Here is a 27,443-nt window from a genome sequence, read left to right on the forward strand (position 1 = left end):
TAATAATACTAACAATATAATTATTGTTACTAATAATTATTGTTGACTGTTGATTCACACACACATAGCAATCTAGAAACTGACTACGGCCAATGTGTAAATTTATCCTATTTTTGGGGTTTTCCTTAATAAAAAAAAAATTTGACTTCAGATTTTTGAGTAAATTATATATGGTATGGTTCCATTTTAGATCTACCTTCGGTCTAATTTTTAGATCTCAATCTCTAAAATCTTGCTCGAAAAAAGTGAAATTAAGAAAAAAATTCTACCCCTTCTAGAGGAAAGGGTTTATGATATCAAAATTCATAAATATATATATATTTATCGGTCGCATTGGTCTCGGCGGAGTACTTATCAGCTCATTTTTTATTTACATCGAGAGCGAACAAACTGTTTTCATATATTCCGTGTTCCACTCTTGTAGTGTACGCACGGTATGTCGCTGAAACGGGGTGCTGTAACGGGCCGCATACAATTCTCGTCTCCGGACTCGGTAGCGGAAGTTTATTATTCAGCGGGGGAGGGGCGTCCTACACAAAAAATATAATGCAATTTTTTTACGGTTTCCACAAACCAACAATATACTTTACATACAACACACACGAGTCCAATCAGTCCGAATCGGTCCCCGCCGCCAGAAAGCTCGCTACATTTTTGGCAGCTTCCCACTTCTGAACTTCAGAAAGTGAAGTGACCCACGCAGACTTCTTCACTTTAGCGGCCACTTTAATTAATTCAGGGACTCCAAATTCACCAGAGGCGTAGCCGCTCGTCCGAGCCGTATTCGCCAAGACTTTTATTCGCGCCGCACGCTGATCGCGATTCACCAAATCGACGATTTTGGCGTAGGCCGTCGCTGTTAGTAGAATAATTCACCTCTTCAAGATCGCCATCGGCGCTAAGTCTGCGTTGAAATTCGGCGAGCGAACACGGAGCCGGTCCATCAGCCGTACAATCGAACAACTCGGCGTACCTGTACGTGTGACTATGTTAAAATATTTTAGGACAAACCATAATATTATAAAGCGAAACGATGTTTTATCGCGTTACACTCACCTTCCGGCCAAATACTCGCCCAACAACGCAGAGCTTTCTACATGGCAAACCGCCCTCTGCTGCCTGACGGCTTCTTCGGCGGTCGTTATAGTATAAAACGATTTGGCAGTCGACAACGAGTGTTGAAGAGCGGCGGCTACTTGCTCTTGCACCCCTGCGTGATGTTTCCCTGCGGCAGTCCAAAATTGACTTCGGGCAATATTTATCCGGACCTTAGTCATAATAGATAACTGAAAATTGTTACGTTTGATATAATTTTACAAGTATTTTTGAGCCGACCGCGACATACTCCTCCCCTCCCAGTCCGGACGGTCTCTTTACGTCAGGTCAATGTAGATGGTTTGAGCGGTGTGACCCGGTGTCGGCGGGCCGCTGGGTTGAACAACCGCGGTTGCCCGCTGGACGTTCTGCAACTGGTGGCGTGAAGCACGTACTGCTTCCCAGTTCACCGGCCTCTCCGGTCCCAGTAGCTCCTCCAGCTCCTGGATGGCATCCATGGCTGAAATGTCCGTGGGGTCTTGACAGACCACCGCAGCAGACGACCCTACGGGCACGTAGGTCAGCGCTTCGTAAGTGGTTCTGGGGAAATGGTTTGGGGAAGCAGCGGGGGTATGGACACTTTCCGGTTCCTCCGGTGCTTCCACTGTCGTACTCAAAGTGCTGGCCTGTGAAGTTCCAGGTTGGTGGTCGCTTCTTTCCTGCCTGGTCTCCGTCCTTCCTTGGCTGAGGGCATCGGTGAGGGGGGGCGACGTTCTCCTCGCCGTGAATTTCCCTGCCGAGTCCCTCACATTATGGGCGGCGCGTCGAGTCTAGCGGTTGTTGTTGGTTAGAGTTCCCGCTGTCCAACGGCCGTCCCGTCCTCGCCCATATACTCCGGGTCGTCTTTGGGACTTCTCCCGGTGGCGTCCCGAAACTGGAGCTGGGTGTTGGGGGCGCGTTGGAGCAGGGTCCATTTCCCGCAGTCCTGACTGACGATCTGGGGCCTGATGATGGATGGGAACCGTGGTTGCAGGTTGGGCCAGGCTTCCAGCGGGCAGTAAGGTGAGTGGAGCACCTGCCCGATTTGCCCGCTCCCACTCGTACCGCGAAGCCAAAGGCAGGCCGCTGTGGCGGTCTTCCCAGCCCTGCCTGTACAAGTCGTAGCCCCCTCTGCGGGAACCTTGGGGACCCTGAATTAATCCAAGGGCTTCCTCCATCAGCTGCGACGCCCGCCGCAAGGTGGTCCTCGGAGGGCGGTACTCCCTCCGCCACTGGGTATTTGGCCGCCGTCCCCGCTCTTCCCGGTTTCCGGCCTAGCGGTACTCACCCTAATGCGTGCCATCTGAAACGGTACAGATATCACATGAGGCCTTAATTTGAATTTCCCCGCCGAGCGGGCTTCAATTGTGAGGTGTGTATTTTTACAGGGTTTTTCGTACGGGTTCCTCTCTAATACTCCCGCTCCTAACGAAGTCCCTAGATGTACCGGCCCTATCCATTTTGCGGCAAATCCGGCGTGAAACCCCTTCGCAGCGTTGGACGTGCACGATAGTACACCCAGTCCCCGATGTTAAAACGGGATATGTACTCTGGGTTTCCCGAAGGTTGAGAGGTGGTTTTACCGGATAGTTGACATCCGACCCAATCCCCGGGTGCTTTAGCCTCCCTGCCCATGACCTATACGGATGGGGGATAACCGGTACGTCCGTTCCGTCGATTGCGCAGCGTGAACACAATAGCTGGCAGCTGTAAGTCCCAGGAACGGTGACTTTTATCCCGTAGAAGTAACCGGCTTACCTCCGTTTCACCTGGGTAGAATTCGTTCGTTTGTTTTTTTTTCTTGGGTCCGTTATCCCGTTAAAAAAAAATTGTATTTAACAATTTTTTGGGGAACTTGGTTTTCGTTACCCAGTTCACCCTTTTCTTACTATTTGTGTGGTACTACAGTTTTCGTCAAAGTGCGTAAGTCTGCCACTGGTGGGTCTTACTACACTCTAATACCACGAGAGACAAAAAAAGTAGTTACTACCCAAATGTAATAGTAATACCCTAATCAACAAGCGCGCAAATCTGCAGCGGATGGGTCTTACTACACTAGGTTACCAGCAATAGGGGTATGTCACTTAAGTACAAAAAGTCCACTTAGTACATGTTTTGCTTTTCTAAATATGTTATCAATAGTTAATTTACATTTCTCAGAAATACAAACCTCGACAGCAAAATAAATAATTAGTATTAAAATTAAAAATACTATATATATTTATGAATATATTTAAAATTTAATATAAATATTACATTTAAAACTTGATATTAAAATTATAATATCGTAAACACATTTTAGAAGTTGGTCTTTGATTTCGAGGCTTATTATTTAAATGAAAAAAAAATATATATATATTTCTAAACATTAGTACAACTATTAGAACAGATTTTAGTTAATACCCGAATACCTGGGAGGGGGGGTGAATACCATAAACAGTAAATAAATTGTAAATAAATGGCTTTGTTTAATTGTTTAAGGTACAAATATACTTGGTTAGAGTACAGTTTAGAAAAAAACAAGCTGCTTATACAATTATTGCAAAAAACCGTATTGGACAAAATATACTGTTTAACCGACGGGTAATTTAAATATCCTTAAATATAAGTAAATATTACTTATATTTTCCAATATAAGTAATAATAATAGAAATTTAATATGGTTTTAATATATTTTATAACGTAATTTTGTCCTTACCGCTTAAACGTATGATTTGAATACAGGTCAATTGCGTGGACAGACTGCGAGATATTAGCTGTTATTGCAAAGAAAAAATATTCTCTTACAAAATGTTAAATTTGTATAAAACACGAGTTATTCATAAAAAAGTTGTATTATTTGAGGTTTAAATTTTTTATGAAATAAATTACAATTTTGAACATTACTCAGGGATAAAAGTGGGATGAGTATGTTACACAATCACTGCTGACCGTAATAACCTTTATTAGCTGTTATTGCAAAGAAAAATGCTGTTATTGCATAGTCTCTCACTAATATAATACTAATTTTTAATTTTGAAAACTGAAGACGCTGTTAGGACTTCAAGGTACCAAACAATTACCAATTCAATTTAAGTTACGACTCACATAACGTATAATGTATAAAAGAAATTTTCTTGTATAATATAACTATTATAATATTATAATTTGCACATTATAATAATCAAATTATTAAAGAAAACAACTTTACACTTAACCTTTGCCGCGTTAGGTTTATGGCAAATACAGTAGTACTGCCAAAATTGATTCAGCGTGTTTTTCTAGTATTACTTTACATTGCCATTTCTTCATAAGCTGACACAAATTAATCACATTTGTCACATCAATATCTGTGTTATTTCCGTCAAGGTACTATACATATTGGAAATTGTGGGTACTACGGTAAGATGCGCGGATAGAATATTTATAATATGTCCGAATATAATATATGATGCTAGCTAACACGATACCAATCATGTTTGAAACAGAACGATACCTATGATGGGTTACCAAAGAGGAAATGGTACAGACCACGATTTAGGACTACGTCGTTGATTGTTAATTTATCGTTGTTTTTGTTTTCCTACGCTGACTATAGCTTAACCTACCCTAACCGAACTTTAGTTAGTAGTTACCCTTGGACTTTCTACGTCATAAATCGTTATTTTTGGCGGTTCGTTTGTTTTCTACCGACACCGTCTATAACCGACCCCGTTTAGACGAAACGTCGAGAACCGAACCGCTTTGCAATGTCGTTACGCAACTAACTACCCACCGGGGCACGCCTAAAATTAATTCATAAACGTCTTCATAAAATACAGCGATTTAACATAATGTAAAAATAACATATTTGTTTATGCATGCAAATAAAACCTTAAAAAAAAAACACGAAGGTCTAGAAAAAAAAATACTTGGATCAGGAAACATTTCAACACCACTTGTTGAAACGTCGTCAATTAATTACTTTTCAAAAACTCGAATGTTAATTATCCGATGTTTTATTACGTAATTCCAATTGTTTTTATTAGAATAGGTAGAGTACATAATACTGTCATGCAACGACTGGGAACATCTCATGGGCATCCTACGTGACGTCTTACAAGCGCTATAACGGGCCAACTTAACTCTCAAACCATCCAAGTGTGTGTTCGGAGCTACTGAATTACGGTATTTGAGATTCAGAATTTCAAAGGGCCAATTGCGTCCAGGAGATAAGGTGCGAGCTATCAGTGAGTATCCAGTGCCTGAGGATGTACATGCGGTTCGTCGGTTTCTCGGTCTGACCAGATTCTTCAGGCGGTTCATTCCCCGATATGCTGAAGTGGCGGAGCCTCTTACGCGGCTGACAAAACAACATTGTATGTTTGACTGGGCCACTGCCCAAGAGCTAGCGTTTAATGAGCTAAAAGGGCAGCTAGTTAACAAGCCGGTATTGCAACTATACGACCCTCGGGCACCGGTGACACAGTTGCATACCGATGCAAGCAGTAGAGCTTTAGCCGGAATGTTACTGCAAGGGAAAACGGAAAAAGAACTGAACCTGGTGTATTATGTCAGTAAGCGGACAACTGAAGCCCAGCAGATGTATCATTCCTCAAAACTAGAACTACTTGCCATTACATGGAGTTTGGAAAGATCACGACCGTTTCTAATCGGAGTTTTACGGTAGTCACAGACTGTCAGGCACTAGTGTACTTGAACATACACCGTACTACCAAGCCACAGATTGCTCGATGGTTCGATGTGGTACAAGAGTATGACATGGATGTCAAGTACAGGCCAAGTGAAAGAATGGCTCATGTCGACGCGCTGAGTAGAGCCCCGTCTAACGAAGCGGTGACGGACGTCGAGGAAACAATCAACCAACGCTACGATGTCTACACGTTTTTGACGCTTGAAGAACGCGTAAGCCCAGATAGCAAATTTGTAATCATAATATTAAGAGTTTTCTATTAAATAATAATATATTTTAACTCTAATTCTATGTATATATTTTTTTTGAATAATAATATTATTTCCTTAAACCAAAATTAAATTTAATTAAACCTAACCTTATAATACTAAATATTTTAGACAAAATAAAATCATACTTCCATTTAAAATTAAACATTAAAAATAAATTCCTATGAGGCTTTTTCGTCATTTTCCAAATAAAACCAGACAAGCAAAATATAAAAAGTTTTGAAAACCATACCTTTTTTTTCTAGGTATAAAATTATGAAGAAGAATAAAAATATATAAAATATTCCTATTTATATTAATATCTATAAACTAATAAATAGATGTTTTAAGTGTAAAATTTAATAAAGAAGTGGAACGTAAAATTTAATTAAATATATACTACATTAAAATTATTGCTAGCAAAAATTACTGAAAAAAAGTTCCCTTTTATTTTTTTATGGCAAAAAAAAATTCTTGAGCAAAGTTATTTTTATATTTAAAAGATAATCACCGAAATTTATTTTAGAAAAAGAAAAAAAAAATATGCTAAAATTTAAACACACTTTAAAAAATTGTAGAAATTGTGTTTAACGGAATCTGAAAAGTATTTATAATACAGTCCTAATTATTTTTCTCTTCAATAATTATAAATATGTTAATTAATTGTTTTAATACTAGCTCTTAATGTATCAATAATTAAATATTAAGTATAAAATTATTGTGTATTAAACTAATCTTAACACTAAATTATCGCTAACAAAACCATAACTGAATCTAGAAAATATTATTCTCTTACCTTTTCCCTAGAGAAAACTTGTTTTCTCCAAAAACAAAACACACAAATTATTGGAGAAAAATTCAAACAATCCAAAAGAAACCACGGAGAAAAAAAAACACATCGCAAATTGAAATACACCAGAAATCGTCTGAGTAATAGTTCAAAAACACACGCAAATATAACTGTAGACAATTTCCGCAAAAAACAGAAAAACATGGGAAAAATTTCCCATTAAAATTCGCTCAAAAATCTTGGAGAAAAAATATCTCCTAAACTTGAAATCATCCCGCACTCTAGGGGTAAATTAAAAAAAAAAAACACAAAAACACTTGAAGAAAAAACTGGCACTAACCACCTTATGTAGCGACAGGAAATCTCAGTGCTCGTGGGTTCGAGTCACGAGTTGGTCGCCACTATGTCGTATACGATATTAACTCGATACGCTCAATTTTTGACACTACCTTTTAAAAATAGTTGTACTAGGATTCTTGAAAGTTAATCAAAACCAGTGCCCAGAACACCTAAACCTTTCGAAACTATACTTTAGCTAGACGAACTAACTCACACTAAGTAATAATTAACCAGAACACCTTATACGGTTTTAATCGTTATTAAGGCCTATTTCTAATTGTACCTAGTAGTGGTGGGACTATTCGAATAAAAAAAATTCGAATATTCGAATACTTTATTCGCACGAATATTCGTTATTCGCTATTCGAAAAACGAATATTCGAATTTTTTATTCTAATATTCGATCCGATTTTTCGAATATTCGAATATTTTATCATTTTTTTTGTAGGATTAATTAGATTGAAAAAATAATAATTAAGAGACAACTGAGGTATCCTTGATCTATTTTTAATTTTTTAACAAAATAAATATAATTATAACGAATTATTCTTTTGCAAAAATAAATATTATTACTTATTACAACAAATAAGTTTTTAACAATTTATATAGTTTATAATTACAAAAAAACATAAATTTGACAAAATATTAAAATTATTTGATTACTATTCGATTTATTCGAATCCAATTATTTTCATACGAATAGTATTATTCGATTATTCGAATAATTCGAATAATAGAAAAATTCGATTCGAGGTCTCAGATCTAATACATAGTGCCAGATTAGGGCCTATTTCTGTAAATATAGAACTTAAGGAATAAGGCCTATTTGCAACTCTGATTACTAAAAAAGGTTGTCTTAGTATACGCTATTTAGAATTAACTAAAAGGTGAACCGTGAAAGGTGACGCTACTAAATACTCAAGACGAGATTATACTTTGACAATAAGTATAATAGCACAAAACATAGATAAATACAAAACGTTCTCCACCTAGTTAATGCTAAGCGGAGAGTTCCTCCCCGGGCCAAGCCCAAGAGAGTGCTTTCCGACATCACCATTAGTGCGGCTTTAAATAATAGAAATAAATATAATTTTCGCTGTATAAACACATTTTAACCGTTTGCCATTTGGCCTAGATACATTGCTCAGTTTCATAATTGTATAATGATGTGTGATTTTATAAAGATATAGAAAAAAAATGTGCTATGTTACTAAATTTATTAAGTTATCTATTTTAGGCTACACTTACAAAAAGCAGAACGGAATGCAAGACGAACAAATTAAATGAAACAACAAGCACTATAAAAGAAGAGACGCTGTAAAGGTTTTAACGATAACATTTTGTTTTATTCATTTATTTTGATTGTTTCTAACGTTCTGTTTGTAACCATGGTGCGTCTGAGTTTACAAGAACGCGTTTTAGTTAAGACTTTTTATTGCCATAGTGAAAGTTATGCCAAAACAGTGGGCCATCTTAAAATAATTGAGCGAATTGTAATTTCAACTATTTTTTACTGGGATCTTGGAAAAAAATAGAGGTTATAGTTTAACCTTAAACTATTAACGTTATTGTATTATTGTTAAAAAAAAAACCTTACAATTAAACAATTACCGGTATGGTGTGGCGCAGTGGACACCGCAGCTGCCGCAAGGCGCCTGAGGTTAAGCTGCGACTAGTACCGCTTGATCCCGGATGGGTGACCACCCGGGTTTTTAGCAGCAAACCACACCACTAGGCCGACCGGTGAGGACCAAGTTAGCTATAATCCCGGTCAATAATGCCACACGAATTTATTATTATTATTAAACAATTATTATAAAAGTTAAAAATATGTACTACTATAAACAGCTGTAGTAGGAGCGGGCAATAATACATTTATGAAACCAAGCAATATAATATTATCTAGGCCAAATGATAAACGGCAAACAAATGTGTGTAATAACCTAACATTTTATACATAAATGTAGTAATCCTGAATAGATAGTGACAATACAGCGATTTTGAGAGCGACAGTTCAAATGGCTCAGACTCGGACGGCAATGCTCATCCTTGAGTACAAAAAGACCATTTTTGATTTAGAATTTAACTTTGGCAAAGAGCACAAATCCAGTCTAAGCAAATAGTACCATAGGGAATAATATTAATATATTTGATATTCCAATCAATTGAGAAAGCAAATTTTAGAAATACTCTGCAAATCAACAATATGTGTTGGTTACTACATAAATATTATTTCTCTTTTAGTGCAATAAGTAAATGTTTAACTAAAAGGTATATTCCGAAAAAAATACAAATTTAGACGGTCAACGTAACCCTACATAAAGTGTTAAGACGCCAATTCTAATTATAAAGGAAATATTTCTAGAATTTACTCAATAAATGGTTTATGAGTTATGCCTAATTATGAACAGTACTAGCTACCAACTTTTATCAATATAAATAAAACGGTTATGCACATAATTATTTTATAGTAAATTAAAATTTAACATACCGACAAAAAAACAATACAAGGTAGTCCATGCTTTAAACACAATACAATATATTCATTATATTTTGGAATATATTTTTTTTCATTAAAGAAACTGATAATCTAACATTTGTTCAATTGTGTATTTTAACTTAATTTGCAATTATTAGGTAATAATAATTGGTCCAAATATATATTTTTTAAACGATAGATTTTTCTTTTTATTATTAAAGAAGCATACTTTACTGTCTTTTAATATAGCATACAATATATAATAATTTAAACTGCTTGTACGTTTTCTTTATAACGGATTTTTTTACATAATATATAAAACGTAAAGTTGTCACACTGTCACACTTTTTTTTTATCATTACAGATTTATAACATAATAATTTTTTTTCTTTTGCCTATATTTCTCGACATATAAGGTCGTCAATTTGTTACACTTTATTGGCTAGTCATCGCTTGATTTTTTTTTGATACCAAAAGCATCAAATTGTATTAAGCGCGTATTCTTTACACGTTATTTTTGTTTATATTAAAAGAATACTGCCCGCTTATTTTTTCGCCAATTGACAAAGCAACACATTGTAAAATGAGTTCTAATGTTTTAAAAACCCATTTTTACACTTTTTGACCAATCTAGGTGTCGTGTTAAGAGAATACTGCTCACTAGTTTTATATCAGTAGCCAATTCGGCACATCACTCAATATAACGCGCATTCCTTACACGATTGTATCACACCTTTCCATGTCACTAGAACACATTTCTACACCTAATTTTTTGATTTTTTTTTTAACGATTGTCTGTCCGACCGCACTATGAAAAAGTTACACATTTGTCACGACATATATTTTAATATATTATTCATCAGTATAAATTACTATACTACGCATGCTTTATTAAATAATAACCAGTAAAATGTATTCTTTTTAGCTTTTAATCTAATATTAAATTAAATTTATATTTAACTCAATCAAGTTGTACTACCTATATAAAAATGTATAAATATCTAAGTTTCATTTTTTTTTTTCAAAGTACAAAACATGTTAAACTTAGGAGGATAGATTTACAAAGTATTAAACGAAAAATGACTTTTTGTTTTAAGTCATGCCCAAAAAAGAATATAGACGAAATGAAACAATCCTTAGCTTAAGTTAACAATTAAGTTTCTTAATGACGATGCATTACAGCGAGTTACGAGACAAATCAACTATGTGCACTTAAAATTGATGAACCAGAGGAGTTCAAAGATAGGAGTTCCATTATCTTTTATCTGTCCGACCGCAGAAAGAGTAAAAACCACAAACCTCGTCGACTGAAGTATGTACTATGTATTAGTTTGAATTTTTAATATTAAGACTGTGAAGCATTTGCAGTAATCGATGGGTGTAATTGTGTGCTGTAACACAACGCATTGGACTCTTTTGCAATGCACATTGCTAGCCACCTGTATGTAGTACACTTTACTCCTAACGCCCATAAACATAAAAAGCATCGAAGCCAATATAAATCAATAAAGTAATATGAGACTATTGTCTACCGACGTCAAAATGGTGGACGAGCGATGGTGTTGGGCGCTTTAATCGATGGAGTATTATGAGTTGTCTTTGAAAGAGCCTCCTCGATTTTCTATTAAAATATACAAATATGTGAATGTTAATTATATAAAAAAAAACCAACGAGACTCGGTAAACAAAAATTGTTAAATTAAACTTTTTACGACGATGAAAACAGCTTTTTAAATATTGATTTCAGAACTTTCAATATAGGTTTTATATTGAAACTTAAATCATTTTTTTTAGTAATTTTCCGGTATTCCTGATATTTTTTTCTATCGAAAGAAATAAAAAAAATAAAAATTTAATCACATATTTTTAAAAGAAGACTTACATTTTTTAGAGAATAATGTTTTTCAATATATTTATAGATTATTGATCTTGTGTCAAAGTTATGCATTCGGAGTTTTGTAATTTATAATAATGTCGTGCGTTAACCAGTAACCAAAGACGACAATATTTGAAGTTGTAAAATACTGCCGAGTGTTGTCTACCTATGGTCGGTCGTGTTACCTATACAAACGAAAGATTGTCATTTATTCTCTACTTTTTGAATTAGATTATTCAAACTATCATATTGCACAATGTGTATTGGATCGATTTTAGGATACATTCTGTAGTCTTTTTAAATAATTTTTTTTAGCTCAACATAGACCACCAAAAAAGGACATTAAATTTAATGTCGGTAGTTTCACAGTATGTGAAATATGTATTGTTTTTAGTAAAAATCTAATTTTCATTCGGAAAAAACCGTTTTATTACTTTTAAAAATTGGTCACTAGTATTTTTGTACTCAACAATAAGCATAAACTAATAGTTTCGACATTCTCAATTTACCCAGTTTAAGCTCAATTAAATTTAACTAGGCATAACATTTTTTCAATTTTTTTTAATAATTTGTTTTAATCATTCGCTAATATAACTAGGGAAATAGTTTTACAATATTTGTTCAACTCTTCTGAAGAAAAAACTCTCTCTGGCTAACAAACAGAAAACAAATCGTCTCAATCACTGTATATTTTTTGGACTAGTAACATTGTGCTTATATACTATGATTTTTTTTCGGATAAGTTCTATACTCGAATATAAAAGAAACTAACTTCTAACTCTAAAACTACCTACGTAAAAGAAAAATATCCTAAATCATTTTCTAAATCGTCCAAAATAGTAAAAAAAATGTTGTTTTACCACATAATGTGCGAACTAGTTGACATTGCAAAATAAATATTTTGTACTCCAACGGACAAAAAAATTATGAATATATCCCAGACCGCAATTTATTCTTAACAGAACTTTTTAAAAACGTTTTGAATATAAAGCCCGTCTTCTCCAAATGTTTTAAAACCATTAGCAATAAATTATTTGACTTTTTAATAAAGTCCCTTCAAACTTATTTGGCTACAAAAATAAGGCTCATAAAATATTATTTTTAAAGGTTTCTCCAATGTCACTATTATAACATTGTTACAATGTTATCTCAGTACATTTTAGAAATATTGTTTATATGAAGCTATTCAAACATTAGACCATTAAAGTTGTTATAAGGTTTTTTAAAACAAGATAAAAATAAAATAATAATTTGTTTTTCAAAATCTTTAGTAAAAAAATTCTAATCACCACAAAATCTATAAACATAGATATATATAGTTATATATCTTTATATTTATATAAAAATCTCTTCTGACAATATTTGTCGCCGATGGACTCCGAAACTACTTAACTGATCTTGATGAATTTTTTTTACACTGTGTATAATTTGGTTCAACTTGAGAGATAGGATAGGTTAGATAGGACAATATGGAAAAGGTGTCCGGAAAGTTAAGATTTTAGTGACGCGCATGGAATTGATAAAACGGATTTTGCTCTGTCGACTTTTTGTAATATTTTCTGTAATTAGTGTCAGTTTTTTGTGTGTGAGTGTTTGTCGGACTCCTGAAGACTTCCTTTACCAGTGTATGTGGAGGTAGTACCAAGGATTTGTCGGTTCCTGAGACAAGTTGAGTGTCTTCCGGATATACTGAATAATTACATGGATCATAATTGGCTAAGTAAACGTACTATTTTGGCAGAAAAAAAATGTTGACGCAACGAGGAGCTGAAGTGTAAAGTATCTGAACTTTATAAGACTATAGTACATTAAAAGTAAAATAAAAGTGAGATACAATAAAATAAAATAAATTAAATACACTGATTTTTTGCTAATGTGCAAAATAGAAATTAATAAAAATACAGTATTGGTTTCAAGTAATAACAAAAATATGTTCTCGCGATATTAAAATGTGCCTTAAATACCGTTCGATGTAATGTAACGTGGAACTTTTTACTTGTTTATTAGATCAAAGTTGTCTAATGCCACCAGTAAATCCTAAAAATCAAAACCCCATACATATAATATACACAATAATATAGCACACGTAACACACTGTGTTTTTAGTATACATACTTCTTCGCATTGTGGACATTTTCCCTGCAAGTGTCCATACATTGGCGTATTGCTTGCTGAATTTAAAATCCACTAAAATATCGAAACCACATATTAACCAATTGTTTTCAGAACGATTGACATTTATAAAATAAGAATGAATAAGATTCAAAAAATATTAAAATAAGTTCATGCAAATGTTCAATTTATTAAAAATCGTTTAGGCGTTATATTTACTTTAGACACAGTGATCGTTCAATGTGGATAAATATAATATAAAACATAATACTAATTTAATTTTGTTGAATAAAAAAAAAAAAAGGCTAAAAGAGCTTATATTGCTACCTATTTTTATTTTTATTTTAGTTTGTTAGCTCTTTTGTAAAATATACACAAAATGACGTATCACAACAATTTTTTAATAAGTGGTTTACAAAAAACTTGTTTTAAACGTGGGAAAAGGTAAATAGTAAACGCATGAAGATAATTGTTATTTTAAGGAAAAACTTGGAATAAATGCTTTGACTTCCATTTTTAAAACAAAAAAATGTTTGATAAATAGAACACAAGTCCTGACCAACTCCATAATTAATTTATAAAATACTTCTATTCACACATCAATTGTAATTACTTTATAAGTTAACCAACAGAAGTGTGTTAATCACATAACTTATGCGTGTTGTGTTTATTATTCAAACACCAAACTTCCACTTGCAATAACTCTTATAACAACTCCTCCTCTTCCCCCTCCCCTCGAAAAAAAATATATATCACGGACGCAAACTTAGTGGGAACCCAATTAAAAAACCTAAAATCAATGAAAATATAAAGCGTTCTTTTTCATATGATTTGATTTTTGGTAAAAACAATGTGTAATGTTATATCAGCTATATATAACAAAACAAAGTGTAGGTCAGTTTGCAAATAATGATGAAAAATGGTTTTGGGCCAGAGAAAACTTACGTTAATTGTGTAAACTCAATTCACTATGTAATTATAATACCAAAATGCTAACGGCTCTCTTCCATGACCGTGCTCGCTATTTTCCATGAATTTTGCTGTTATCGCTCTTATTACTAAATCGGCTATGTTATCGCTGTTGAATAAACGCGGCCGACGCACGGCGACGTATTATGTTACCTACTACTATTACTGTTAATACTGCCGCCGACGGCGAGGAATATAATGTTATCACTGTTTTAATACGGCCGATTTATAATGTTAACACGGCCAACACATTTCCGGACACTCGCTTTTTAACCGAATATAACCTCTAGACTTTCAAATTTATTAATTTAAACCATTTTTCACTTTAATCGTTAAGCAGCACCGGACACTGGCTTTATTAGCAGGTCCATTTCTTTTTCAAAAAATATATCTGCTCCACCCGCCGTGAGCGTGTTCAGTACTCAGAATCTGTGACCTATCCGGTCGCCTGCCAGCTACTAGTAGCGTACATAGAATAGTATATTATTACACATTAAGTTTACACTAATTATTTCATTTTTTATATATTTCAGACTGCAAGGGACGCTTTGCCGTCACCACAGGAAATCGAATTGGAGGAGTAAGTCTTTTTAGACATTTTGTCAGCGGTTTCATAATTCATAATAAATTAATTATTGACAAACAATGTTCAAAACCTATGAAAGATTTTTCATTGAATTTCATTTGGTGGGTTACTGGATATAAATATAATTGGCCAACTAAATTTGATATAATCCTCTACAAAAGTACCGTCACGTCGTATTTAATCTATAAGATTCGATGGGGTGACAGGGGTGCAATTTGACTTAAAAATTAATTAATGATAAACAATGATCAAAATCCACAAAAACTTTAAAACATTTTCAAATTTATTTTTATATTTTCAAAAAATGTACATTTAAATACATTATATTATATATAAAGAACCAATGAGGGGGGACTGTTAGTCACATGACTACTTCCCCTCAATTTGAATACAATTGGAAAATATACTTTTCAATATAAGAAAATAAAATATGTTAGAACATAAGTACTTACTAACCTTATATGGCTCGAATACAGTTCTAAATGAGATTAGTATTAACTATTTGGTTTTGCATGCTTATCTATTTCATAAAAACCTGGTTTGAGCATCTTTTTAATTTTTTTGAAATTTGTACATTTAAAGGATCCAAAACATTTTGAATGAAGAAATGGAAGATATAGATGCGAAAATTCGACAATATGTCGAGGAATTGACTCTTTTAAGCAGATCAAATGATACGCCACAAAAAAAGAATAGGATGAAAAAAGTGAAGAAGCTTATAACACAATAGCATCTCTTTAAAAAATGCATTAAAGAGTTGAAAGGTGGTCCTGAGGTAAGTACGGCCCTGTATGCCGGCAATAATATGGTCTAAACAAGAGCAGTGTTGGGTAAAGATAACTATAAAGTTATCTAGATAAGATAACGGATAATTGAGTAATATATCATCTAGATAACATATTAAATTATTCATTTAACATTTATCTAGCTAAAAGATAAAGATAAATACAATTTTATCTAGATGAAAAATAGATAAATTCAATTTTAACCTTCATAAAATATGTTATACGAAAATGTATGGGTGAACCTTTTATATAAATACTTATTTACTTTTGTGATATATATTTAGCAGAAAATTAAATATTAAAATTTGATAACTGCTACAAATGGAAGATATAGAACCGAAAATTCAACAATTTGTCCAGGAATTAGATAGAACAAAATATTCGACACAAAAAAAGAATAGGATGAAAAATGTGAAGAAATATATATCAAGATATCATCTCTTTAAAAAATGCACGCAAGAATTGAAAGGTGGTCTTGAGGTAAGTACGGCCCTGTATACCGGCAATAATATGGTCTAAACAAGAGCAGTGTTGGGAAAAGATAACTATAAAGTTATCTAGATAAGATAACGGATAATTGAGTAATATATCATCTAGATAACATATTAAATTATTCATTTAACATTTATCTAGCTAAAAGATAAAGATAAATACAATTTTATCTAGATGAAAAATAGATAAATTAAATTTTAACCTTCATAAAATATGTTATGCGAAAATGTATGGGTGAACCTTTTATATAAATACTTATTTACTTTTGTGATATATACTTAGCAGAAAATTAAATATTAAAATTTAATAACTGCTACAAATGAATTACTTTTAAACCCGCAAACAAATATTACATATTTTTCCAAAGTTTATACATATAATAGTATATATATATCTAACACAAATAATAAAAATAATTTGACAGCTAACAGTAATTTTTGATCTGTCAACCGACAGTACTTTGTAATATTTGCCATCCAGTAGATAATTTTGATTTTTATCGATCGCATTTGTAGACTCTGCTGGTTGTGACTCAGCAGGATTGTTAATTTGGTATTGATCACCCTCGTGACTTCGTTTAGAACAAATCGAATTTTCCAAATATTTTATAATTAAAAAGAATAATTATTATTATTTGAATAAAAAAAACACAACACTGCCATAAAGTTATAAGTTATAACAGATATTATAAGAAAAACACTCGCGAAAACGTGAACTGTCAACTGTGAACACTTCTGTCTTCTTTACAAAGTTGAAGGACATAAGGGTTTGCTCCAATAACGAAATATCGTTGTACATTCGACTAAAATACATTGGATTACAATGGAATATTGGACTTGTCTAACAAGCCAACTCCAATGTATTAATAATATATTCTTATATCACTATTCATTAGGACCTAGGTGTTCTAAAATATTTAGGCTAGGACTACATTGTGCGTTTCGTCGGATTCCAAAACCTGTTTTGGTAAAACCCATGAATAAATAAATAACTTTAAAAATAATTAAAATTTCTATCTAGATTAATAGCCTCAGATAACCGATTTGTTTATCTAAATAAGATAATAAGATGATTTGATTTTTTTTATCTAGATATGATGATACATACAATTTTTTTATCTAGATAATTCCCAACACTGAACAAGAGTGTATATTACCTGACGGGATTTTAGTAAACACGTTTATTAGTGATTCGTATCCATATTCTGATAACTTATCTAGACACTCATTATTAATAGAATTCGTTCCCACAATGTCCACATATTCATATCCCCAATTAAAATATGATAACCTATAGTATTATTTTCATCGTTAAGTAAATTACCTAAAATGGTAAAAAAATCGCTAATGTCACTGGATGGGGACCTGTAAACACATATCATAGCTGTAGTAGTACTGTTTATAGTTTAATTTAATTTCAAGAAATTCGCCACAGTGAGTTTATAAACAGTAAATTCTACACATAAATTCGTTCTAATGAAAACAATTATACCATCATTTTAGTTTCTTTTAACACTTGAGAAAAACATTCTGTAACCAGGAATCTTAAAACGGCAATATTCTATATTATGCCAAGTTTCGGTTACATCTAATTTACAACAGGAGTTTTCACCATTCAACTACAATAGGAATTCATCAAAATGCACATTTATGCTTCTAATACTAGTACAAAATACACTTGAAAACTTACCACTCACAAATTTATACATTTTCACAATTTCAGATAAAGAATCAAAATATTTTGTTTTATAATCTAAATAATTATGTAATATATTATAATCATTCATAATACAAATGATGTTTTAAACAAATAATTTATTAGGTAATCGATATGAAAACTTATTTAGCAGGAAATTTCGCTAGTTAATTTATAAATGGTCAAACGATTTAAAAGTGTTTTTAACGATTTTTATTAAAACGATTTTGTTGTATTTTGTTTTTCTGTTTTGTATTCTGTTGTATAGTATAACAACAGCACTTAACTACTAATTAAACATATATATTAACTAATAAAAACATACGGACACAATTGAAAACTATCAAGGAATTTGCCGTTTAGATACCAGTAAATTAGTGTATTGGGGAATACCAATATGAACTTATGAAAAGAAATTCGACCTATAATAGAACAATATTACGAATACAACGAAGATCTTCACTTGTAAGCAAACGGGCTACAAACAGGCCTGCGATAGTATCAATAGAAATTCATTCTGAACAGCATTGGGGGAATTTACTTCGAACTCGATATCTGTAATTCAAAACTTCTTAAACAGGGTTATGTCCCAACGCCCAGTGGACGTAAGAATTTTAATATAAAAAACAATTTGTGTTTGAACAACTAGAAGACTTGAAAGTATTCAGGGGTAAATATCCGATGATAGACAAAATAAAAACGTGGCCAATAGAGCATATTATTCCATTATGAATAAAATGCCTAGTTCCAGAATTGAATAATCATGGAAAACTAAAACAAAATCTGTACACTTGTTACTTCAGACCAAATGTCAAACGCATGGCCATCAAACGTGGTCAACCACAATAGGAGACGAAGAGAAATGATTCACCTTTAAAAAGTAAGAACTCAGTAAATTATTATATTAACCAATAAGGAATGCAGCTACAGAAGTTGTAGTAGAAGCTGCGACTTGCCTTAAAGGATTGGGAAGCATAAAAATAAATGTATTGTATTAAATCTTGAAAAGTTGTACAAAATTTAGTTTAGTCTGTCTGGGATTTTCCACTATATGTGACTAGGCGGACATGTACGATTTTAATTTTAACTAACGGCAATCTTACACATAACAACATTAGAGAATAAAGCCAACACCAAACTGATTTTATAACAATATACAAACGTACCTCACAAATACAAGTAATGTGATACACAGCGTCGCATTTGCTGTTGACACATACTTTGGTCTGTTTCTTTGACGTTGCGTCTAACTCGTCGTAACATATAAAACAATAGCTAGATTCGTTACTCGGTCCCGGCATTTCTTCGTACTGAGAAGCGATCATCTCCACTCCAAACACTTCCACAACATTATCCTTAAAACTCTTATAAGTACTCCAAATCGATATCTACAAATAACAAATAGGAACATTTTAATTTTATTACATATTCAGGATTAGGACAACATGGTATTTATAATTTTAACACAAATGTAAAATTTCATTAATACTATAACCAGAATGGGTGCAAAAAAAATATTCATTTAAAACATTTTTATTTTACTGTAACTAATTTAACGTAAAAAATATGTCAAAGAATTTTGAGTCTGTCAAAAATGTTCCGATTTACTTGATAAGTATTAATCTTATAAGTAACTTAAATCAGATGACACCTACAACGAGAAATTTTAAATCGACTTCCAAGCACTGAGAATAATTTGAAAATATATAAAAGGGTTAACGGTGTACAGGAATTATTTTACTACTTAAATTTATAAATATTAAAAAAAAATATTAATCGTATTGAATACTCACTGGATTGATTTCATGGAGTCTTTGTTGAAACTTCTGAGTGTCTTCACATTGACCTTGTAACTTAAAATCGGGGCAGCACAGAGGATTCAACGGATCGACTTCAACGTTTACAATCACGTGTTTATCTAAAAAAAATAATATTTTTATTCAGTTTGTATAAAACAAAACAAGCTAGGCACACCCAGTGATACGATATTGAATTGAGATTATTTTAGGGGGTTCATAGCACTACAATCGATTTCTTAACGAGATTTAGTTTTAAATTTACAAGTATAAAATAAAAACAATAATGACTTTATATTTTATTAGAAATACCTACATGCCATTTTCTTCTTATGGAAAATATGATAGTGTAATACAGATAACCAAATATCGCAGCCCCCTTATAAATTGTCATAAATCATTTTAAAAAAAACATGATTTACCAGTTTATTATGGCATATCTATTTAAATAATCTGTAAACTACATAAATTTACCAATAAAAAGTGAATGCAGTGAATTTTATGATTCTGATTCCGAAAAAGTTCAGTAAAGCTTCATCCATCGATTCTTCAACTAGTAGTTTTTCAACTTGCAGTTCTGCTACCATTGAAATTAGAAAAAGAAGAGGAAAGCGAATTCTAATAAATGGTCAAACAAGAAAAAAAAGTTTAACCGATATTTAGTTATACTTCAGCTTTAAAGAGTAAAAAGAAAATTAGATGGCAGAAAATTACGTCCTCCTTGCGGTAATGAGTGCAAACAAAAATGTATTTCAAAATTGATGAGACTCAAGACAGAATGTATTTTTTTTTTTTTAATTGGGCGTTGGGTAATTTGAGTAAATAACGCAGTTACATAGCAACCTGCATCTATCTAATCTATTAAGCCAACAATATTCGATAGCTGAAAATCATCGTAAGCTAAACAACGCATATTACTATGAGCTAAATGAAGCTCGGGTTCGTGTGTTAACATTTTTTTAAAGCTATTCGTGATATAAACAATCGTCCAATTCGAACTGTCATCAATAAAAATGAAATCGTGGAGTTTAAGTTGATACATTTAGAGTTTTTGGCAATTAAGTCACTGACAGATGAACTTAAACTCAGTTTCACTCAGGTGTAGATTCATCCTGTGAAGGTGTGGATAGTTAAGAATAATTAAATTCAGACTTTTTATTTTAGAAGTTCATATTCGGAAGATTTCAGACAGTTAAATTGAACTAGAATAGTCAAGTTAACTCGACAATTCAACCCCAGCAGATATAAAACATGTATATAAAGGGCCTTTAAAAATTAAAGAAAATAAAAAGAAAGATTTGCTAACATTAGTAAAAAATAATCATATTCTATGGTTTTTGTAATATTTTAGGTTGATATCAACAACTCAAATTGAATCCGGATTTGATGTAATGAAAAAAAAGGTTCCTATTAACTAAGTCACATCATTTATGTTATTATAATTTTAATTTGTTAAGTTTTACAAGGATTCAGTTTTAGATTGAATAATTAATGAAGTTACGAAAAATTTAACAAAATATTGTACTTGTTTAAATGACTCTATTGGAAAATGGCATGTTTTCAATTGTATCACTTTTTAAGCGGGGGTGCAAATTATTAAAAAAGAAAGAAATTTATTTTCAAAATAGTTTCTCACTTACCAATGGGAATTTTGAAACACACGTCGGCCAACGTATAAGAATCTATAACATTACAAGTCTTCAAAATGTCTTCGTGAACATTCCAAAAATCGTTCAAAGATGATACACCTTTTTTAAATTCATCGAATAATTCAACAATAGTATTTACCTAAATGAAACCAAGAAATATTTAATTCAATTTCTATTACACAGTCTAATCGTTGGTTGTAATAACATTTACTTTCAACAGTGAATTCATGATAACAGATGGAACTACTGCGTCAAATTCCATAGGTTGCTTTTTGATCATCGGATAGTCGTTTGATACATTAACTTTAATGAAATGTTTACGTTGGGATTCATCATTCACTGTAAATTTGATATGACTCAAATCTTCTGCTATACTGTCAATGTAAAAAACGACATTTTTAATTTCTCCAATAATTGCACAAAATCTATCGTGATCGATTCTAAGAGGTAGTAGAGCGACATCGGGAAGAGTCGAGCTCAATGAACAGTCCTGCAAAAATGAACAACTTGTTAAAGACATAGTAATTGTAACATTAAATTATTACTTGTCTTAAATTCTATTAAAAACCAAACCATGACACAATATTTAAGCACTTTTAAATGTACCAAAAAAAGTGAAAACCCAGTCCACGTGTTTACCTCAATACGATCAAGACAAATAATGAAGACGAGTCTAACTCACGTGACACAACATCATATCACCCAACAACACCTACTAGTACTGATAACACTGTAGAAAACATACAAACTGTCAGTCAATTAAATCAAACAGAAACCACAAACCTATAGGCTCAATTGTCAACTGTAACAGTCAGTTCGGTAACAACTGATTATATTATACCACACAAAAACCAAACAATAAACAAATTATTATTTTTAAACAAAATGAAAATAAACAACTAACTTAAAAAAACAAAATAAGGTCATCTGGATAAAATAAAATTCATGTTGAAGGTTTATTATAGACCTATTACATTACTTAAAATCATGTGTAGAATACTAGAAAACATTATACATTTTTGAATAGTCTGGTACATCGAACATATACAATGCATCAACCCTATTCAAAGTAAATTTATGAAATATAGGTCAACTTCTGATGTTCTCAGTAAAATACAAGATAAAATAAACTCCCATCAACAGGGTAAAAAAAACCTAGGACTAGTTAGTTTAAATATAGTCAAAGCTTTTGATACAGCATGGAGACACAAAATAAAAATCCAAAAGTCCGAAGTAATTGACAAAAGAAAAATGTTAAAATGTATCGAAAACATCCTTCATAACAGAAAACTTCAGGTCTAAGGGGTAAATTTCTGTTCAGATAAATACATTTTAGGTGATGGTGTTCAATACAGGCCACGTTATTTGCCAACGACTTCAATATTTCTTGTAAAATCAAAATTCAAAAACATTAAAACAGTGAGACACATTTTACAATACACATTAGACAAACTTTGAAATTTGTCACTTAATTCAGGATTTAAATTCTCCTTAATGAGATCTGAAAATTTAGGCATTTCTTATTACTATCCATTAAATGGGTAAATCATAAGACAAAAAAAAAAAATGTTTTTTAAAAAAAAAGATACTTTAAAATTTATTAAAATATAATGGTTGAAGATTATTTCTTGTATCCTACAGTATGCTTTTTTTCTAATAATTTTATAATAAAAAAAAAATGTATTACTAATAATAAAAATAAACAAAGAATTACCAAGACAGTAGTCAATCTCGACAAAAATTCAGGAACACTGCCAGTTTGTTTTGTTGTCTGAAAAAATAAATTTGATCAGTAATAAGCAAAAAAAATATTTTATACATTTTTTATTATACCTAAAAAAAATCTGCGGTAAACAAGTGCTCAGGATAGAATAACAAAATCAACAAGATAAAACTACATACATAAAAATATTTAACTAAGGACAAATACTTACTTGTTTTACGATTTTTTCTAATTCAAAATGTTGTAAATTAACATCGTCGATTCGAAGAATGTTCAAACTTAAATTTTCCAAAGAAGGAAACCGTGGGCATAAGAGTTTAACAAATACGCTCTGTGTCTGAAAAATATTTATTAATATTGGCCAATTAAAATTTTTTTTTTTTAAATTTGACATTTGACAAAACTAATTTAAGAGTTTAAACCATATAAACGTTTTAAATAATTAAAATGATTTATTATTCTGCGGGGATGCACAGAATGGTAAACTTTCGTTGGGTCATGGCATGCTCTCTTGACAGACAAAATGCTTTTATATTCATTACTTTATAATTATTAATAGATATATGAGAAAACAATAATAATATAAATTGTATTTAAGGCTGATTAATGTAAATTAGGTAAACATAAAATTGTAATATTTTGAATTAATTTTAAAACAACTAAAAACTTTTTAAAATGTAATATTGAAAATGTAACTATTAGTCAAAAGATTGTAGTCCATATTATATTTATCAATTTAAAATTTTGAAGTCTAATAGATTAATTATAACATACTCACTTTTAAAAATATATAACCGCTCCATGATGTGCAATTAGTGTTTGGCAATAACAAGGGAAATTTTTCAAGCATATCGTTTTCCTCCTCCATTACGACAGAATTTCGTACGTGTCAGCCTAAAAATAAAAATAAATATAACGGAAACAGAGTCGTATGGAAAACATAAAGTATTTTGAATAAATGAACTACAGCTTTGTTTAATTTTCTTATCAATAAAATGAGAAATTTTGTCAAAATGAGAAAGAACTACAGATGATAACTCCATAAGATGTATAATACCAAGTTTTTAAGACGGTACTATTAAAAATAACAAATATATGAATTAGTGCTAGAGATATTATTGGAAGTTAAGTGCAATTCTAAAAAAGGAAAATCAACCATAGATCCCATGTTTTTGTAGTAAGACAAATAATGAAAAGGTAAAGACAAATTAATAAGACGCACACTTAATATTTATACTGAGGAATAATATTGGTCTAATACGAATGTGTTTTAAGAATACTATATTATGTTAAGTAATACAAATGTCTGAACCATTTGAGGTGAAATCAGATATTCACCAAAGAAATTTGATATTGCCAATTTATTTGGCACTTTTAACATTAAAAAATTATTAGAAATAATTCATAAATAAAAATTCATGGATAATACATATTATTATTTAATATACATTTTATAAAGAAAATTTTAACCTTCCAGTAAAATGTCAGAAGAAACATAATTTAGAATATAAGAAATATTGGAGCATATTCCTTAAATTTTGAATACATAAAAAAATTATAGGTACTACAATTTTTGTATGAGAACATAAGAATCCGATCTCTAGTAATAAACAACTTAAGTAAGCACATACTTATTGAACTTGCAAAAAAAACAGCCAGAATGGTTGCTTTGTTGAACGTGGAAGGACAACTAAGCAAGTGCAGCTTATAGTGCCTAAAATATATATTATAACTTTTTAGAAACGGCCAGTATGACATTATTGTTTTCTTGACAACTGAAGACCGACTGAAGTACAATATTATCAGATTGGACCAAACTCACATTCCTCATTAAGTTCACATGAGAATAATTGATCAAGTAGATGAAGTAACCTAAAACTTTGCATGCTGTCAGAGCAATCACTGTCTCGCCATCCGCCCCGGTTAATAGTTTACAACCTGTAAACTGTTATGATATAACCTTCACACACCCTTTACACAACTACACTAAGCATAATATTACTCATATTATAATGATGGCACTCTGAGTCATGCATTGGCATACTTATACGAAAGCTTACTCATGGTCGGTACAGAGCGCACCTGCATAGTGATTAACTTATATTACAAATATATATATATATCAAAACTACTTAGAGTCCGTTCCGCTCAGATAAGCTATTTGGGAAAAACATGTTATTGCCATTTTATAATATTATATTGCCAAAATAATACCAATTAAAATAATCATACGATGTGCGTCCGCTGTAGCGTCCGCCCATCAATTCAACACAACTTACACAATAACACATTACACAGATTACCATATCCATATAAATAGGAGTAGAATCTAAGGCTATTCCAGACGAATTACTATACTCAAGCAAAATACATCTCTGTAGCAGTTTGTCTACCTATACTTTCCATGTACAATAAATTTAAACTTATAATTTTAAAAGTCTTAAATTATTTACAATATCCATCATCCTGAATTGGTTTCAACTTGAACAACTACAAATTTCTTAATACTTTTTGATATTCGTATCGAGAAGCATTACAAAACTCTAACTATAGACAACGCACTTTTTTTTTCCAAAACAACTAAAATTTTAACACGTTGTTGTGACAAAGTGGCTTTTGAAACATAATATATACAATTATTATTTATTTTACTTAATAAAAGAAAAATAATGAACGAAATTCTATAAGCCATACAGAATAAGTAGGTAATCTGTAACGGTAACCAAACCTAACCGTACTATTCAAAAATTGATTGTTCTGAACATACAACTCGAGCAAGAAAAAATCTAAATGATTTTCATTAATTTTACTAATGAAATTTAGTACACCGATCATGGCCTACTGTACAAATAACTTGAAGCCGAATATTTCGTCAAACTTATCGATATTATACAGTGGAAAATGATTTGTACTAAAAAAATCTCAAATCAGTTACTCATTAGACAAGGCGACCAAGTTTATGCGTCGTCTCAGACGCACATGGTTTACTTTCAACTATTTTGTAAATATTTTAATAACGACCCAGGGGAATATTTAAACTTTAAACGTGTACAATAGAGAACGGCGACTCGAAACTTACCTTGTATGTATTAAACTTGAACTTCCATCATTCAGACGATCCGACACTGACACATCAACTCGTCATAAACGAGTCGAATGTCGACGGTATAAATGGCGAGCGCAGATCGGACACCGTCTCAAAAATGTATACAAAACAGATTACCGTTTAATGATAGTTTTTTTTCTATGGAAACATAATATTATAATTCGGCTTTATTGTTTTAATATATTCTGTGGATTTAAGACAACGCGGCACGCACCGTTATCCGTTATCATTCACCCGACGACCAGCGTGCCAGGCCTGTGGTGGACCGTGGAGGTAAATCGCGGTAGTCCGGTAGTCGGCTACCACAACCGCGGTTACGGTAAGACGACCGGGCGTCCCCGCGTATCGCGAAGGCACTTTAAATTTCCAATGTTTATAAGACGGACGATGGTGGTAAACTGTAAAGTCACAAGGATTAAGAATTTTAGTGGGCACTGAGCAACATAATATTGTCAGAGATTTTCTCTCCCAAAAAAGCGAGTTGATTTTCAAGATTCTGTATTATGCGATTGGCTTTGTTTTAATATTTGTATGTTCCCAATCGGATTCCAACAGCTTCTTTCAATGCAGTTTTAACCTTTAACTAAATGCGTTAAAAATCAACAATGCCTTCAGTATTGGGGATCAAAAATGCATATATTTATATACAGACATTATTTGAAATTAATTATTAAAATAAGACAACTAAGAATAATTATCTTTCGAACAGAAATGATCAATAGCTTTGAATTGTAATTTATTCGTATTACGCGATTAAAACCTATTAATTGTAATTCCTAAACATTATTTACACTTACCGTGGAAGGTGTTTTTAAAGCGATAATTTTTTAATCGGTTTGTTCATTATTTGATTGTTGTACAAGTATGGTCATTGTAGACAAACGTAACTGTAGGTACAAATTGTATTATTACAAATGATGAAAAAAATCAATATTTTACATTTCCCCCTATTTTTAAACAAAATTAAAGATATTTTTTAAGAAATTAATATCAGTGAAAAAGTTGTATATTATATTGGGTTTTGTAACATACCCTTAACAAGTGTTTTAAGG

General features: G+C 31.9%; 1 protein-coding gene across 3 annotated transcripts; it reads right to left on the bottom strand.

The window, feature by feature from the left end:
* Positions 1-578: 578 nt before the first annotated feature.
* On the bottom strand, positions 579-26,608 carry LOC126845361 (E3 ubiquitin-protein ligase FANCL-like). Of its 3 annotated transcripts, XR_007686768.1 has the most exons (11): positions 26,365-26,608; positions 24,064-24,179; positions 23,497-23,622; positions 23,277-23,333; positions 21,774-22,052; positions 21,554-21,701; positions 19,911-20,035; positions 19,284-19,505; positions 1,346-2,377; positions 1,057-1,286; positions 579-973 (listed from the first exon to the last, which is right to left on the bottom strand). XR_007686768.1 is itself a non-coding variant. In XM_050584020.1 (10 exons), the coding sequence occupies exons 2-10, from the start codon at positions 24,151-24,153 to the stop codon at positions 13,471-13,473; spliced, it is 1,164 nt and encodes a 387-aa protein (XP_050439977.1). In that variant the 5' UTR covers positions 24,154-24,179; positions 26,365-26,608; the 3' UTR covers positions 12,815-13,470. The 3 variants fall into 3 exon arrangements, 1 of the variants encoding a protein (XP_050439977.1); XR_007686767.1 differs by having other exon boundaries at positions 1,057-2,377; XM_050584020.1 differs by lacking the exons at positions 579-973; positions 1,057-1,286; positions 1,346-2,377 and adding exons at positions 12,815-13,515; positions 13,594-13,665.
* Between the last annotated feature and the right edge of the window lie 835 nt (positions 26,609-27,443).

Source organism: Adelges cooleyi, unplaced genomic scaffold (assembly GCF_023614345.1).
Source record: "Adelges cooleyi isolate 19-005CV unplaced genomic scaffold, UGA_ACOO_1.1 ACOO_flye_CR_arks_rails_tigmint_CR_PRNA_784, whole genome shotgun sequence".
Taxonomy (NCBI): domain Eukaryota; kingdom Metazoa; phylum Arthropoda; class Insecta; order Hemiptera; family Adelgidae; genus Adelges; species Adelges cooleyi.